The following is a 16,824-nucleotide window of genomic DNA, read 5'->3' as shown; positions in this document are numbered from 1 at the left end:
TTAGCTAGTCATAGTGATAGAGAAAGTTTTAATGCTACAAAAAGTATTGAAAAAAGAAAGATGAAAACTACAAAAAAAAACTGAATTACTTAGATAAAGTAAGAAATTCTCACTATTTTGGCTCAGATTGCTGTTCCAATACTTTTTATAGCATTAAAACTTTATGTATTATTCTGGTATTTCTATGACTTGCTATGTTACGTTTATATCAATCCCTACTTGCTTTTATAAAAACATAATTTATTTTATTTTATTATACTTGTCAAATTAGATTATACTAATAAAAAATCTGAAAGCTATAATAACTTTTTAAAGCCCCCCAACTTCACAGCGTTGTGTCTGTTGTTTTAATACCCGTGGTAGACAGAGCACACATGGCTCATTGTGTAAGTTTGTGCTTAACTTTAAACACACCAAAATTTATTTTAAAAAGAATGTGCGAGTAAAGGTAACCTCATTCCTTATTTGAATTAAAGTACAGTACTCAATGCATTCGTCATCTGAGTTCTACTAGAAGGATAAAAGTGTTTCAGAAGATGGTCAGTGCATTCTAAAATGTTAGTTTTAGGTTGAAAACACAAATTTTGTTTGGTTGTTTGAATATACACAAATATAATGTATTTTTCAATACACAAAAACAAGGCTTATGATTCCTTAGTTTGATATTTTTAAGTCTTTATTATCATTTCTAAACGTAGATCTTTAAATATTATGTAATTAAATGCAAAAAACATTGTTACTGATTGTGTTTTGACAGTTATGTCACGTGCATGTAGAGCATACCCAGCCATTCAATTAATGTTTATCTTCCAATCAAGCAATAAAACCATATCAATAAGTTTAATCGATATAGAAGAACATCATATATTCAGCAGGAGTTGAGATAATTAACTAGAAAAACATCATATATTCAGCAGGAGTTGAGATAATTAACTAGAAGAACATCATATATTCAGCAGAAGTTGAGATAATTAACTAGAAGAACAACATATATTCAGCAGGAGTTGAGATAATTAATTAAACTTATCACTTTTAATTAAATTCCATTGTTTATTTCAAGCACATAGTAAAGTCTTAATGAAATTCATCAGCAGTGTTTAGATTTAGGTGTTATACTATCGTTATTGATACAGTATAAGACCAAAGTCACAATATCAATTTAAGATGTTTCATTATATTAACTTCCTTTTTTTCACATTTATTAGTGACTTTGTTTAGGATGCTACAATCGCTTCTACAAATACAAAAATCAGACCATTTTGTTTTCACTACAAAAGGATCACACATATCCGTGTATATTTTAAAACACCTTTATTACTCTGGACTCAGTTTCGTCATGAGAAGCTTTCAAACTTTTTATTATCTTCTTTTTATAACAACAGTATTCTGTATATGCTACTATACTTGAATGCAAAAGAATGATTACGTTATCTTAGTACTTAATTGTTTCGCTTGTACTAAGTAATTCCTAAGTAAGTCGTAGCGTGACACCTTAAGCTTTCTGTGACTATTAAATATCAAAAATCTAACATAACTTCTTAATTTTTATTGCTTTTAAGACCTGAAATGTACTTTAAATGTGAGGCAGTACATCTATGGTAATAAACAGGAGACGGTTAATCTAAATAGAGGAAACTAAAATAAACAAAATTTAGGGGACAGAACCATTGTCTCATGGAAACAGGAGAATTAAGTGAGAAGTTTAATAATAGATGAATTAATATGTGTACAATAACTTGGTAACTTGTTGGTTCCGAATCTGAATTAAAAAAACAAATATTTAAATAAAGAGCTTTTACTAATTATATTAAAAACAAACTTACATATTAATTGTGTACATTTCTAATTGAGCAACACAGTTTTATATTAATTGTGTACATTTCTAATTGAAAAACACAGTTGTATATTAATTGTGTAAATTTCTAATTCAGAAACACAGTTCTATATTAATTGTGTATATTTCTAATTGGAAAACACAGTTCTATGTTAATTGTGTACAATTCTAATTGAAAAACACAGTTCTATATAAATGGAACTCAAAATCACTCTGAAGTTCAAGAGGCGATATTAATCGCGCACGAATTGAATTGAAGTCTAAAGTTCTTTTTTTAATGTACACAAGTTTGAACTTACAGGACAGCTTTCACTCACTAACAAACCGTACTAACTGAGACAAACATATGGTATATGCCTTAGAATTGACCGTAAGTTTGAACTTACAGGACAGCTTTCACTCACTAACAAACCGTACTAACTGAGACAAACATATGGTATATGCCTTAGAATTGACCGTGACATTATAACGCTCCTTGGGTGAAAGAACGGGGATTCGGACCGGCAACTCCCACATTACAAGTCAAGTGCTCTACCCATCTGGCCATAACTCGATTTTCGCTTGTATCTATTTCTATACAAAAACGTAAAATACAATTTTATTTTCCTATCAAAACACCTTCACTGTTGTTCTCAATACAAATGCATTTATTAGCTGTCTGAAAATTACTAAGAACCACCACATACGTAGGTAACTCTCAAAACTAATATTTTCAAATTCTTGTATTACTTTTTCATATCCATTAATTCACTTCTTTGTTATTCAGTTGGTTGGTTTGGTGTTTTATGGTGCTTAAGGTATTCATATTGATTTAAACACTGATTCAGCTATAATTTTTGTTATTTTGACTTGACGTATCTATTACAATTAATCCTACTAGTCAAGAGAAATTTATCTAAAGTGATTTTCATATTCATGGAGAGAAGAATGTTGAAAATATTTGCAGTCAAATATAATTTTAATCACGATTATTTGATCTAATAAACTTCATTACTTTGCCAGATTTAGATTTATACAAAAATCCTAGAAGCGTCACAAACGTATTTAGCTATTTTTGACATACCGTACACAGATCCAAATTTGTTGGTATTGATTTTGATAAAGTTTTCGTTTTTGTTATTATAATCGTTGAATGTGAAACAATTCCCATAATGTTCGTTTTGCCATGCCGTAAAGTTTCTAAAGAGAGAAATAATAAATAATGTGATTTGGCATTTCATAAACAAACAATAAATAAAATGTGTTAAAGAGTTACATATATTTATTTTGCTTCTACATTTACATAAAAATTAATTTAAAATATACGTAATTATATATATACCCACAAAGGTGGGTATGTTATGTTAAAACGATTTTGAAACCTCGTCACCTCAAGTGATACATAATCTGAGCGATTGTGTATCTTGACATCAGCTGTGCAGTAAAAAAATCCATCGTGAGGCTGTCATGTTTTCGTGTCTAAAGCACACCTCCTACTCCCGTTGACTTTCCATAATCCGTCCACTGTAGAAAAGTTCGATTACATAGAAATAAGTAAGTGCTTTATGTGCCGTCTTCACTAATATGTCTTTGTATGAAATAGCATAAATATCCGTTTCATTCTCCAACTAGTTGAGGTACACAGTTAGTTTACAATATATATGTTGTGGAATAATTTATGTGTTTTTTCCACATGAGAATTCCTTTTGATGATGTCACACACTGTTACCTGGGACACATAGACTGCTTTTATCAGTAACCTTTGTGATTGTAGATCCTTATCTAGTAAAATAATCTTCACATTTCCAGTCCATCTAGGATAAGACTTGTTGCGTGTCTTTTTATGCATTGCCCTGGTACCCTCAGTTGATCCGTATTCATTTGCCTTATAATGCAGTAAAGTGCAATGAATGTAACCATCTTTGAAATTAGAAAATTTTGACACAAATACATTTTAATAATATGGGTGTATGTAGGAAAGGGGTTTTTACATGCCCTTCCGAAAAGTGATCAAACTTGGTAGCATTCTGTGACTTACAAAGACCAGACAATGTAGAAATCTAAATCTAATATACATATATATATAAATGCCGTTCCTTCGCAACATTATATCAGCTATGGTTGTAACATAGCTTACTAATTTGCATATTCAAAATAGTATTCAACTTTCTGTCTTGATATAACGTAAACAAATTTCTGTTAAACTTGTTTTCTTGTTTACAACATTTCAGAGAAGAATGATCTATCGTTAGAATTTCAATAACAATCGGATTCAGATATAGTATTATTATTTTCATAATATATGACTTCAGTAGCGTGATCTTGTATACTGAAAACTTCAAGGTATTGTATCAGTATTATACAACGTGGTATCAGTACAACGTCAGTAGTTCAAGGTAGAAATGTCAGCCACTAGATCTTGCAGAACGGTACCATTAGTGCCACACATTACAGGACTAATTACTTTTTAAATTTTTTATCTTACATTTTAGTACAGTTTACATTGATTTTAGACAACTGAGTGATAATCCAAACTTCATTATGCTAAAGCGAACAAAACATTTCTCTCAGAAGAAAAGACTGACTGGATACTGTGGCTTACACTCATACCAGAATTCATTCAAATCAACTGTATGTGAGCAGAATAACCTTAGACAATGAATCTCATCTAGTTTATTTGTTTTAGAGCAAAGTCGAATTGGGTTATTTGCTGTATCCATCGCTGGAATCGAATCTCGGAGTTTAACGTTGTAAGTAAACTTACCATTGTCCCACCATGAGACACTTCTTTAAATGACTCCAAACACTAAAACACTACAATAACAGCTGTCTCTGAAGAGTGGTTGATCTTATAAAAGCACTGATTATAAACAAGCAGCCTCTGTTTCTCGTGATGTTCAATATCATGAATTAAAGAGGTATAAAGCTTCCTTTACTAAATGTTCATTTAGAGTATACATTAAATGACCAGTTATTTGTATTTCTGATTACATAAACAATTATCAGGTAGCAAATAAATACATAATATCTTAATATAATATAAAATAAAGCTTACATCCACTATCATCAGAACAAGTTTATATGGAAACAAGTTTCAGCACTTTGGCGTGTCCTTTTTAGTCCAACTTTTGTTTAAGTTCTCAGATATCTGACTTGCATAAGTACGAGCTGATAGTTAGTAATTAACATTATTTCATTCTTTATTTATACTGCAATAATATAGCTTTTAATTTTAATTTTATTTCTTTGTGTACTGTATTTGACAAATAAAGATCTCAACTCAGTGCTTCTACAGTAACGACACAGTATTATTAGAGCTAAAACTTACCTGTATGAGCACACCTTTTGGTCAATTAAGCAGCCTCTGATGAAATCTTTTGCGCGAATTCCATACTTTTTGAAATCATTTCGGGATAGTCTTTTATTGAGTAGTGTATCCAGTAAGTTAGGAACAAGGTTCAAGACACTAGATACCAAGTTCTTTAGATCCAACCCTGTTAGATCCAGCACTTTAGAAAGAACAGTGTTTTCTAAAATGTCTTGAAGCTTATCAAGGATGTCGTTTATCTGTAGTATATTACCAGTGAGATCTAACTTTGCAACATCTTCCAAAAGACGAGTTGACAGTGTTGCGGGAAGATTGCTTATCTGCGACATCACGTCTTTTAATATTTGATCAGTAACTTGGTTAACAACTTCAATGAGGCTTTTGTTAAGTGGGGAGATAACACTATTCACAACCTGAGTGGTCAAGTTGCCAATGATACTGTTGATTATGTTTGTATCTAGTACATCTAGAACGTTAGAAATGAGAGGATCTGCAGACAAAAGCTTTGTAGGATCCTGAAGAGAGTTTGTTATTTCACCTGTCAGATCATTTGTGGCTTGTTGGAGACTATTTTGTGGCTTGTTGGAGACTATTTAATGAGTTTTGTATTAAAGAATCTGAGCTATTGATCAACTGATCTGTGGTTTTATTTATTACAGAATCAACTATTTGACTTGTGTCGTCAACTACTTCTTGTAGAGAGCTTGTGATATCACCTGTCAGATCATTTGTGGCTTGTTGGAGACTATTTACTGTATCTCCCAGTAAGGCAGCTGAATAAATGATGCCACTGGTAAAATTGTTCACTACAGGATCAGTAATCTTTATTGTATTTCCTGCTTCTTCTAAAACATTTGTAATAGCAGCAGCCTTAGTAAACACATTGAATGACTTGTTTGTTACAATTGAATTCTCTTCTACAAGTCCCTCTGTGAAAGGCATAGGTTCATCGATGTCTAATAGGTTGGTTGGAGATGGTGTTTTGTTTAGCACGGACTCTTTCAATAAATCTATGTCTGATGTTGTCAAAGGTAGATCTTTGACTAATCGTTTTGTTACAGTGTTTTCCAATATTTGTTTCAAATGAGTTGTTAATTTAAGTTCTATGGCTTCAGTAACAGGTTCAAGAAGTTTTTTAGTTATCGTTTGTGTATTTAAAAAGTCAAAAACAACGTTCTCTACAAAGCTCTTAGAAGAATTTGTTTCTTGATATAATAGCGGAAGCGAAGTGGTTCCTTGTACAGGATCTTTAAGATTGTTTTCCTTTAACGTTTCCGTAATACTACTAAATAATTTATTTGCCAAAGTCTTGGTAACTTCCTCTTTAACCAATGTTTCTTGAAGCATTGAAGGAAGCGAAGTGGTAACTTGGAGAATGTCATCAACCAGCTTTTCGGCTTGGGTCTTCAAACTTGTCTGTACAGTTGCGTGTACAACTTCCTGAATGAAAGTAAAAAGATCAAGAGCGGATAAACAGTTTAATCAATTGAATAAAACAATAAACTTTTTTTAAATTACTAAAATATCAAAAGTGTAGTAAAATATAATAAAGAAAAGCATTTCATTAACCTCTCAGTAAATAATTTAAATATCAAATAAAAGTAGACAACCAGCTGAAGAGAAAAGGATTTGTTGAATTACTAATTACAATATAGCAGAACGTCTTGAATAACTTGTAAATAGTGTATAGCTTTATGTAAAGAATCAATGTTAAATTTTAAAGTAAGTTATTGATTTAATCAAACTTTTAAATAATTTAATGTAAAATTATGGACAGCAGTTTATATGATCTGGAGTCAGCACACAGCATAATAAATTTAATCGTTTGAATAGTTTCTATTCGTGTAAAGCCACGCAATGCAATGTCTACACACCGTTCACTATAAAGAACCGGATTCAGCTTTTCAGTGTTGGAAATCTACTAAACCATCGAAGGAAAATAAAATAGTAGAACAGTCCTTAAAAGATCAAGTAACCTTAAAAAAGGTTAAAAACTTTTCAAAAATGAATGTGACAAAAATAAAGGAATAAATAGTTGACTCAAATCATGAATAGTAAAAAAATTCAAAACAGAATGCATAAATCTTTAAATGGTTTATATAAAAGACCTGACCAGAACAGTGAATATAATCTTTAAGACATGTACACTGGACACTCTATAATTATTAATTTCCGATAAATTAAAACAATCACTTTTTATTGCAAATATGGATCACATTTCGTCTAATGTAGCGTTATATGTTGTACTATTTAATGGAGCAAACAAGAACAAGATTAAAAGGTTATGAAATGTTGAACAATGTCTAGAGGGACATGAAGGATGGCCAAGTTCTAAAATGGCTAAAAAGATATGGAGGGTGGTCAAGTTCTAGGAAGGTTAAAGGAGACATGGAGGATGGTCAAGTTCTAGGAAGGTTAAAGAGGATATGGAGGATGGTCAAGTTCTAGGAAGGTTAAAAAGGACATGGAAGGTGGTCAAATTTTAGAATAAAATAAGCAAAATGGCTGATGATGTTTGAGAAACACATAGTAAAACAATTCCTGAAAAATATTTCTTAAATGAGTAAAAAAGGAAATAAATTATGGCAAAAAGTTAGCTTAGGAAAAAGGGTCAGTCGTAACCCAATGTTTAGCGTGTTAGACTGGTTCGCGTCCTGTTACCGCCAAAACAAGTATATGTATATATCACGCTTCGCACTTTGGAGTCATGTGTGAGTTGTAAGAACAAAGGTCAAATCCTACTTTTCGGTTTAATAAGATTAGCCCAAAATGTAGGCGATAAATGGTGTTGACTAGCTGTCTTTCCTCTAGTCTATCACTTAAAAAATAAGTGGTGTTGATTATCTGCCTTCCTTCTAGTCTATCACTTAAAGATAAGTAGTGCTGATTAGCTGCCTTCCCTCTAGTCTATCACTTAAAGATAAGTAGTGCTGATTAGCTGCCTTCCTTCTAGTCTATCACTTAAAGATAAGTAGTGCTGATTAGCTGCCTTCCCTCTAGTCTATCACTTAAAGATAAGTAGTGCTGATTAGCTGCCTTCCTTCTAGTCTATCACTTAAAGATAAGTAGTGCTGATTAGCTGCCTTCCTTCTGGCCTATCACCTAAGATTAGGGATGACTAGAGCAGATATACCTTCAAAAAGCAGAAGATTATATATGTAAAAAGGGCTGGTATGGATAAAGAAGGCACTTTGTAGAGCAGCGAACAACGATGACCGAAGAAGGTCAAAACGTTGTTCGCTCCTCAAAATAGTGCTTTCTCTACCCATACCAGCCGTTTTTACATATATAATTTCCTCTACAAGTGGGTTTTCTCGTCATCACGGATTAAGAAATTCATAATCTGAATCTATTAGACTTTACGCTTGATTATTATGCACTTCCGATGAACAGAAAATGATGGTTTAAAAGTTTATGAAAAGAAATGTCGACACTTGGTAACCCGTTATATTTCGTTATTAAAATAGAGCTTAATTTTAATAGAAGTTTTAATGCCCATACCATCCGCCTTGAGATACATTTTTATTTCAAGTGGGTTTCTCGTCACCATGAATTACTTTTTGGTATTATTTATTAGAGCAACTGTAACCCTCACTACCATAAGCATTCAAAGCTAATTAGCAATAATATCAGAAGAGTAAGTCTTATTTAAATTGTAGTAACAAATGTAGAGGTGAGAATTTCAGTAGATATGCTTGCTTGTCCAACACTACACTACACGATGGGCTATTTGACTTCAGGAATTAAGCCTAAAGTTCACTTTACCTTCAGTGATTTATGTCATCGACCAGTGCTCACGATGACATCACATTATGACTACAATGTTTTCATCCCTCTTCATCATTCTGTACCGTTTGTAACAATATGTACGTTAAGTGTATAGGTGCTTAATCATGGAGGACATTCAGCATAACATGTTTATTACATAACATCATATGGGCTCGAATTCTTCTGTACGTCCAGTTTTAGGAATATTACTTAATTTTTAGCATCCGACCGTTTGTTATAGAATTGTTTGTTTGTTTTGAGTTTCGCGCAAAGCTACTGCGCTATCCGTCCCTAATTTAGCAGTGTAAGACTAGAGTGAAGTCATCATCACCCACCGCCAACTCTTGAACTACTCTTTTGCCACCGAATAATGGGATTGACCATAACACTATAACGCCCCCACAGCTGAAAAGGGAAGGCTGTTTGGTGCGACGTGGATGCGAACCCGCGACCCTCGGATTACGAGTCGAACGCCTTAACCCGCTTGGTTATGCCGGGCCTACAGAATTGTTGCACAAAGCAATACTCAAGGAATATTTTCAAATGACCATCCCTAATTTCGTAATGGTAAGCCAGAGAGAAGGCAGTTAATCAGCTTTCCTTTTTTCTTTTACAACCAAAAGTGGATCGAAACTTCATCCGTGAACCAGTTTAACGTTTATTTCAGTTTTTGAACCTGATCAGTCTCAGTATCACTCAGTTGCACAGTGAAAAATAACGTACACACGTACGCAGAAGTTATACGTAAGTCAATAAAAACTCGTTATATTAAATTAAACCATCCAGTAAAGCACAAAGATGTAGAAATTTTTATTCCTCGTTTAATGTTAAGGTTAGTCATTAAAGAAGAGATAAACCTGGCAGCCAGAACAATTATTAAATAAATTTCAGTAAAAAAGTTACAATTTCACTAACTAGATAAATATTAGACGTTTCTTTTTGTTCTTGAACAAAAAAAAATGCTGTTGTAACTGTTTGTGGTTATCTGTAAAAAGTTCGTTTAGATACTTAGTCGCAGAAAAAAATATTTGCTGAACAGAATATTGCTTTTAAATTTTCCAAACAGTAAACCGGATTTTAAAATAAGAAGATTTGCTTTTCTTAAACTACTTTTTACGAAAATATTTGTGAAAAATTAGTTACAAGTCTATCTTAAAGTATAGAATCTTCAGTGTTTTGAATGTGTTTGTGTTAGTTTATTTAGTGTTATTATTGCTATTTTCCTGTGCAGTTGGCTCTCTCGCATTTTAAAATTAAACAAAATGATTTACTTGTTGTTATTGTTTCTTAAACTGAAACAGTTTTCTGTTTAATCACTAAAGATTGATATATGAAAATACCACCACACTTACTGAACTGTTGTACATTTTAGGGTTACGTAATTGAAAAGTATTGCACACATTCTTTGCTAATGCATTTCCGTGTTGACAGTTGCGTGCGATATCTATTGAACTATATTAAATGCGAGTAACAACAATAAGAGGTCAAGCCTTATGCACATAAGAGACTGACACAAAACACTTATTGTACATTTCGTCATTGTGAAGATTGTTTCCGTGCTTTTAATGTAGATAAAGGAAACTTACGTAATTATATCAAGTAACGTAAAATCTGTCGTCGCTTCTGCGAGGTTCAAAGGCTCCTTCATGATTCGCATAGACCCCAATGTACCTATAAATCTCCATTATTAGCCCAATTTACTTCCATAACTACCTCATGTGGGACCAGAACCCGATAAAAAGAACACTTTAAAACACTCACACGCAGTACCTAAATACATGTATCGAGTTGTATCCACTAGTTTGTAAGAGGCAGTGTGAATACAATTTCAAATGTGACGTCCCAATTCCGAGGGGGTCAGAAGCACAAACTCTAATACTAAATTCGGACTCAGCGACTATTACTGTGATACATCAAACCCATAGCACACACTAGTTCAGTCATGAAGCTTTACGAAGGTATCATAAATAGAAACAAGCTTAGAAGCTTATGGAGGATGCTCATGAATTACATCTAACTCAAATCGGACAGATAGGAGAAATGCATATTTTATCAGGTACCCACCATACAGGTCACCATGTAACTTATCTATTGATAAGTAAATGCTCATTAATAATATATTAAGATTCTGCAACAATTTGCAGAATGATGGTGTGGTGATGCAGGTAGATGTATTTCCACTACTTTGTATAGTTAAATCTTCAGCTGTGCAATGGAACATATACATTATGTGACAACCGATGTATCAAGTTTGTTAAATACTGCTTGCTGAAGCCTCATATTTTCCCATGTTAGCTGTAGCCTAATGATCTAACTGAATGAGCTGGGCAAATGAAAAAGTAGATAATCGATTAATTTATTAGCTTGAAATGAAAAACTTAAAGCGACTTGTAAAAAGCTAGAAAACAGCATTTCGTTAGTAAATATCTTCTTATATACAACTCACCGTTAAATGTAGATGAACTGCAGTGTTCACAGAAAATCGAAAAGTAGTTAAGTTAATCGTGACAAGTGTACTCGTATTTATCTGCCAACAGCCAAAGAAGGCTGTACTTAGCCAGATGAAATTTAAAAAAAATACAATACTTAAAGATATTTGCACTGCGTCAACTGAGTAAGTTGAATAGACCCCTACATTACGATTTGACAGATAAACCTGCTCAAACGTGAAGTGCATTAGCCCACTAACATAAGTACTTGCAATGAACAACTAGGAAAATTAATACCATACAATATTAAGGAACTGCAAACTTACTGAGTGTACCAAGAGGCAGAAGATGAAAAAACATCATTGAATGAGATCATGAAAACTATTAAAAATTGTCCTGATTCACAGAAGGACTTCTAGATATTAACTACGTCTCTATAGTAATATACAATGAACTATAAAAAACAGCTATAAAGTAATGAATCACAAACACAACAGATTATCTATTTACCTATCTGAAGGGTATATTTACCCACAGATAAGACAGCTAGGATAGGTATACCAATATAAAGTCAATATATGTTTACAATTATTAATAAAGTTACAATTTTAATGAATTTATTTCAATACATTGATTGAGTAAAGAGAGAGAAGTTTTAAAACTCAAATTTGCATTAACGTCTTTTTATTTATTTATTATTTATTTTGAATTTTGGTATCCAAAAGACTCAGTGCTGTGGCTGTTTCGCTCGTATCGCCAAAGTGACCAGTTTTGTTCAATGTGGTGGAACTGGTGTGAAATAAGATTTTATTATCTGGCTTGTGGAAGGCGCTGACATGAACACCAGTGCAAACTACATTCTCCCCTGTAATTATTAATTCTTCTGGCAGGTATGTAGAAATTACTCGTTTCTTGGAGATTATGACATTTTCAAACTCTTCTCTAAAGAGTTCAATGAACATTTGCATTATTAGCACCATATAATGACTTTATGAGGATTCCCATAATTCAGTTCTATCTTCAGCGTGTGTATTTCTTTATATACTTCATCATAAGGTGCCACATGTCCATCTAACCATATGGTCTCCAAACTAATAATCTTACAAGCAAGTGCAATTGATCTCCAATTTTAGACAGAGCTTTGAGTGTGTCATATTAAACTTATTTGGAGCCACATCATGTTACTACAACCCATATCCACTAGTCATAATTCATCTGACGACCATGCATCATATTTAAAATAGTTAACCCTGAATTCTCTGCATAATTAATCTACTTTATAATAGTTTTACAAAGCCTGTTTCAATAGTTCGACAAGACATAAATTTACAAGACATACTCAAATAAATAATTCTGTAGTATGTTTTAAGTTACCTCTTGGCTATGACCACTACTGAAAAATCTTCGATTGTTGGTGCTACAAAATACCATGAACAAGTTGTCAAAATCACGAATTTTATATACTGAAGATAATGAACGTGAAACATGAAGCTTACCTCTAAAGCTGGTAAAGGTGTGGAAACTTTTAGTGTGTCCAGGTTTCGCTTCTTGCGTTTTCGTAATCTGAAACATGACACATTTGACAATTCTTAAAGTATTAATACACTTTTATACAACCATAATTCACAAATAATATGCTATTTAACTGTTTATGAGTTTGAAATCACATAATCTATTCTTATTTATATTTGCTATAAGCAAAAGAGCCCGTCCCAAGTGACGACAAAAGTTTAAATTAATGTATCGATGTAAATTATTTCACGGACTTTAGATAGTTTAATTGAGTTGCTACTTATATCGTTTACCGTGAAAAATGATTGAACATTAGCTTACAATAAATCTACAATTTCATTGTTTTAAGTTATGTCACATTTTGAAATGTAAATTGTAGTGTGATTAATTACTAACATTTTAGTGTAGAATATCCTGCTTGTGAAGTAAAGTTTGGCATCAACATTATTAATGGCTGTTCTCTCATCATTTTAAAAAAGAATGTTGAGCTTTGTCTCAACAGACGAGCGCTCAGTCAACCACTACAAATCGCACAATATATATAAGATTGTACCTAATACAATTTTGTGTTGCAAATCCCCTAAGAAGCAACAAAGAAAAACATTATATTGAAATTATTTTGTCGAGACTCATTGATTTTCAGCAAGAACGTAATAATACGACATATAAATATATTCCCACATTTGGAACAGCTACGACATAAATTTAATCCTAAAGAAACTAGAACATCCTTTCAAATCATGGTTAAATAATAATTCTGAATTATTTATTTAAAACTGTAACAAAAATATATCTAATTAAATAAGTCGTTTCACCAATAGACCTGCAGAATTTTGTTGAAAGAGAAATATAAAGGATGTAGTTAAGAAAAAAATATTACAGCTTATTGTATTGAAGGGAAAATTAGATCCATTAGAATTAGAACGATATAAACGAATATACACAAATAAATTAATTAAACCATTCATTACTGCAGTATTTTTAAATGTCAGGAAATATGCAGATTCTTTATTATTAGTTATTGGTTTTCTTATATTTCTAAAAACGTAAATTTATTGATAACCATCGTTTTGTGATGGTGGAGTAGTTTGAGAATTTGAAAAGTGCCTAACTACCAGAATAAGGTTCAGTTTGTTTAATAACTGCCTTTCTTGTTACTTTTAAATTCCTCTTATGGAAACTTTTCAACAGTGACTAGCCTATAAAATAAAAAGTTACATTTGCTCAGTAATGAATCAATGCAAACAACATTTTTCGGAAACACTTGCCTCTAAAGTCGACTGAAAGTTCACTGCAACTTCAAGTTTGATCATGCAAGCACTTTTAAGTTCTATCTATCACAAGATATCGTCGATAAACCAGCCTCGAACCCCAGAACCATATTTCAATAATTATATACTGATAACCAACGTTTGGCGTTCAACTGTAAATATTATAAGCATTATTATATTATTATCTTTTCTTCCACACCGTTACAACTGAATGACAACATACGCGTCTTGCTTTCTTCCACACCGTTACAACTAAAGATAACCTACACACCTTGCTTTCTTCAACACCGTTACAACTGAAAGACAACCTACACACCTTGCTTTCTTCCACACCGTTACAACTGAAAGACAACCTACGCGTCTTGCATTCTTCCACACCGTTACAACTGAAAGACAACCTACGCGTCTTGCTTTCTTCAACACCGTTACAACTGAAAAACAACATACACACCTTGCTTTCTTCCACACCGTTACAACTGAAAGACAACATACGCGTCTTGCTTTCTTCAACACCGTTACAACTGAAAGACAACCTACACACCTTGCTTTCTTCCACACCGTTACAACTGAAAGACAACCTACGCGTCTTGCTTTCTTCAACACCGTTACAACTGAAAGACAACCTACACACCTTGCTTTCTTCCACACCGTTACAACTGAAAGACAACCTACGCGTCTTGCTTTCTTCCACACCGTTGCAACTGAAAGACAACCTACGCGTCTTGCTTTCTTCAACACCGTTACAACTGAAAGACAACCTACGCGTCTTGCTTTCTTCCACACCGTTACAACTGAAAGACAACCTACGCGTCTTGCTTTCTTCAACACCGTTACAACTGAAAGACAACCTACACACCTTGCTTTCTTCCACACCGTTGCAACTGAAAGACAACCTACGCGTCTTGCTTTCTTCAACACCGTTACAACTGAAAGACAACCTACACACCTTGCTTTCTTCCACACCGTTACAACTGAAAGACAACCTACGCGTCTTGCTTTCTTCAACACCGTTACAACTGAAAGACAACCTACACACCTTGCTTTCTTCCACACCGTTACAACTGAAAGACAACCTACGCGTCTTGCTTTCTTCCACACCGTTGCAACTGAAAGACAACCTACGCGTCTTGCTTTCTTCAACACCGTTACAACTGAAAAACAACATACACACCTTGCTTTCTTCCACACCGTTACAACTGAAAGACAACATACGCGTCTTGCTTTCTTCAACACCGTTACAACTGAAAGACAACCTACACACCTTGCTTTCTTCCACACCGTTACAACTGAAAGACAACCTACGCGTCTTGCTTTCTTCCACACCGTTACAACTGAAAGACAACCTACGCGTCTTGCTTTCTTCCACACCGTTACAACTGAAAGACAACCTACGCGTCTTGCTTTCTTCAACATCGTTACAACTGAAAGACAACCTACGCGTCTTGCTTTCTTCAACACCGTTACAACTGAAAGACAACATACACACCTTGCTTTCTTCCACACCGTTACAACTAAAAAAAAACATACGCGTCTTACTTTCTTCCACACCGTTACAACTGAAAGACAACCTACACACCTTGCTTTCTTCAACCCGTTACAACTGAAAGACAACCTACGCGTCTTGCTTTCTTCAACATCGTTACAACTAAAAAAAACATACGCGTCTTACTTTCTTCCACACCGTTACAACTGAAAGACAACCTACATACCACGCTTTCTTCAACACTGTTACAACTAAAAAATAACCTACACACCTTGCTTTCTTCAACACCGTTACAACTGAAAGACAACCTACGCGTCTTGCTTTCTTCAACACCGTTACAACTGAAAGACAACCTACACACCTTGCTTTCTTCAACACCGTTACAACTGAAAGACAACCTACACACCTTGCTTTCTTACACACCGTTACAACTGAAAGAAAACCTACATACCATGCTTTCTTCAACACTGTTACAACTAAAAGATAACCTACACACCTTGCTTTCTTCAACACCGTTACAACTGAAAGACAACCTACGCGTCTTGCTTTCTTCAACACCGTTACAACTGAAAGACAACCTACACACCTTTCTTTCTTCCACACCGTTACAACTGAAAGACAACCTACACACCTTGCTTTCTTCCACACCGTTACAACTGAAAGACAACCTACGCGTCTTGCATTCTTCCACACCGTTACAACTGAAAGACAACCTACGCGTCTTGCTTTCTTCAACACCGTTACAACTGAAAGACAACCTACACACCTTGCTTTCTTCCACACCGTTACAACTGAAAGACAACCTACGCGTCTTGCTTTCTTCCACACCGTTACAACTGAAAGACAACCTACGCGTCTTGCTTTCTTCAACACCGTTACAACTGAAAGACAACCTACACACCTTGCTTTCTTCAACACCGTTACAACTGAAAGACAACCTACGCGTCTTGCTTTCTTCAACACCGTTACAACTGAAAGACAACCTACACACCTTGCTTTCTTCCACACCGTTACAACTAAAAAAAACATACGCGTCTTACTTTCTTCCACACCGTTACAACTGAAAGACAACCTACACACCTTGCTTTCTTCAACCCGTTACAACTGAAAGACAACCTACGCGTCTTGCTTTCTTCAACATCGTTACAACTAAAAAAAACATACGCGTATTACTTTCTTCCACACCGTTACAACTGAAAGACAACCTATATACCATGCTT

At 33.8% G+C, this 16,824-nt stretch overlaps 1 protein-coding gene across 2 annotated transcripts in view; it reads right to left on the bottom strand.

Moving 5' to 3' along the window:
• The window catches only part of LOC143225086 (degenerin-like protein unc-105), a 52,479-nt gene that overhangs the window by 21,665 nt on the left and 13,990 nt on the right, over window positions 1-16,824 (bottom strand). The window contains exons 3-5 of one of the 2 annotated variants that reach the window (XR_013013604.1): window positions 12,835-12,901; window positions 5,142-6,581; window positions 2,898-3,013 (exon numbers count right to left, since the gene is read on the bottom strand). Coding sequence is in view for 1 of the 2 variants with exons in the window: in XM_076453827.1 (XP_076309942.1) it covers window positions 2,898-3,013; window positions 5,142-5,470 (445 nt within the window). In the remaining variant the exon portion in view is untranslated. Of the gene's footprint in view, window positions 1-2,897; window positions 3,014-5,141; window positions 6,582-12,834; window positions 12,902-16,824 lie in introns of those variants that run through there. The other variant, XM_076453827.1, reaches the window with a different exon arrangement.

Source organism: Tachypleus tridentatus, chromosome 9, assembly GCF_004210375.1.
Source record: "Tachypleus tridentatus isolate NWPU-2018 chromosome 9, ASM421037v1, whole genome shotgun sequence".
NCBI lineage: Eukaryota > Metazoa > Arthropoda > Merostomata > Xiphosura > Limulidae > Tachypleus > Tachypleus tridentatus.
The sequence above is the reverse complement of the archived record's forward strand: the minus strand, read 5'-3'. Positions and strand labels throughout refer to the sequence as shown.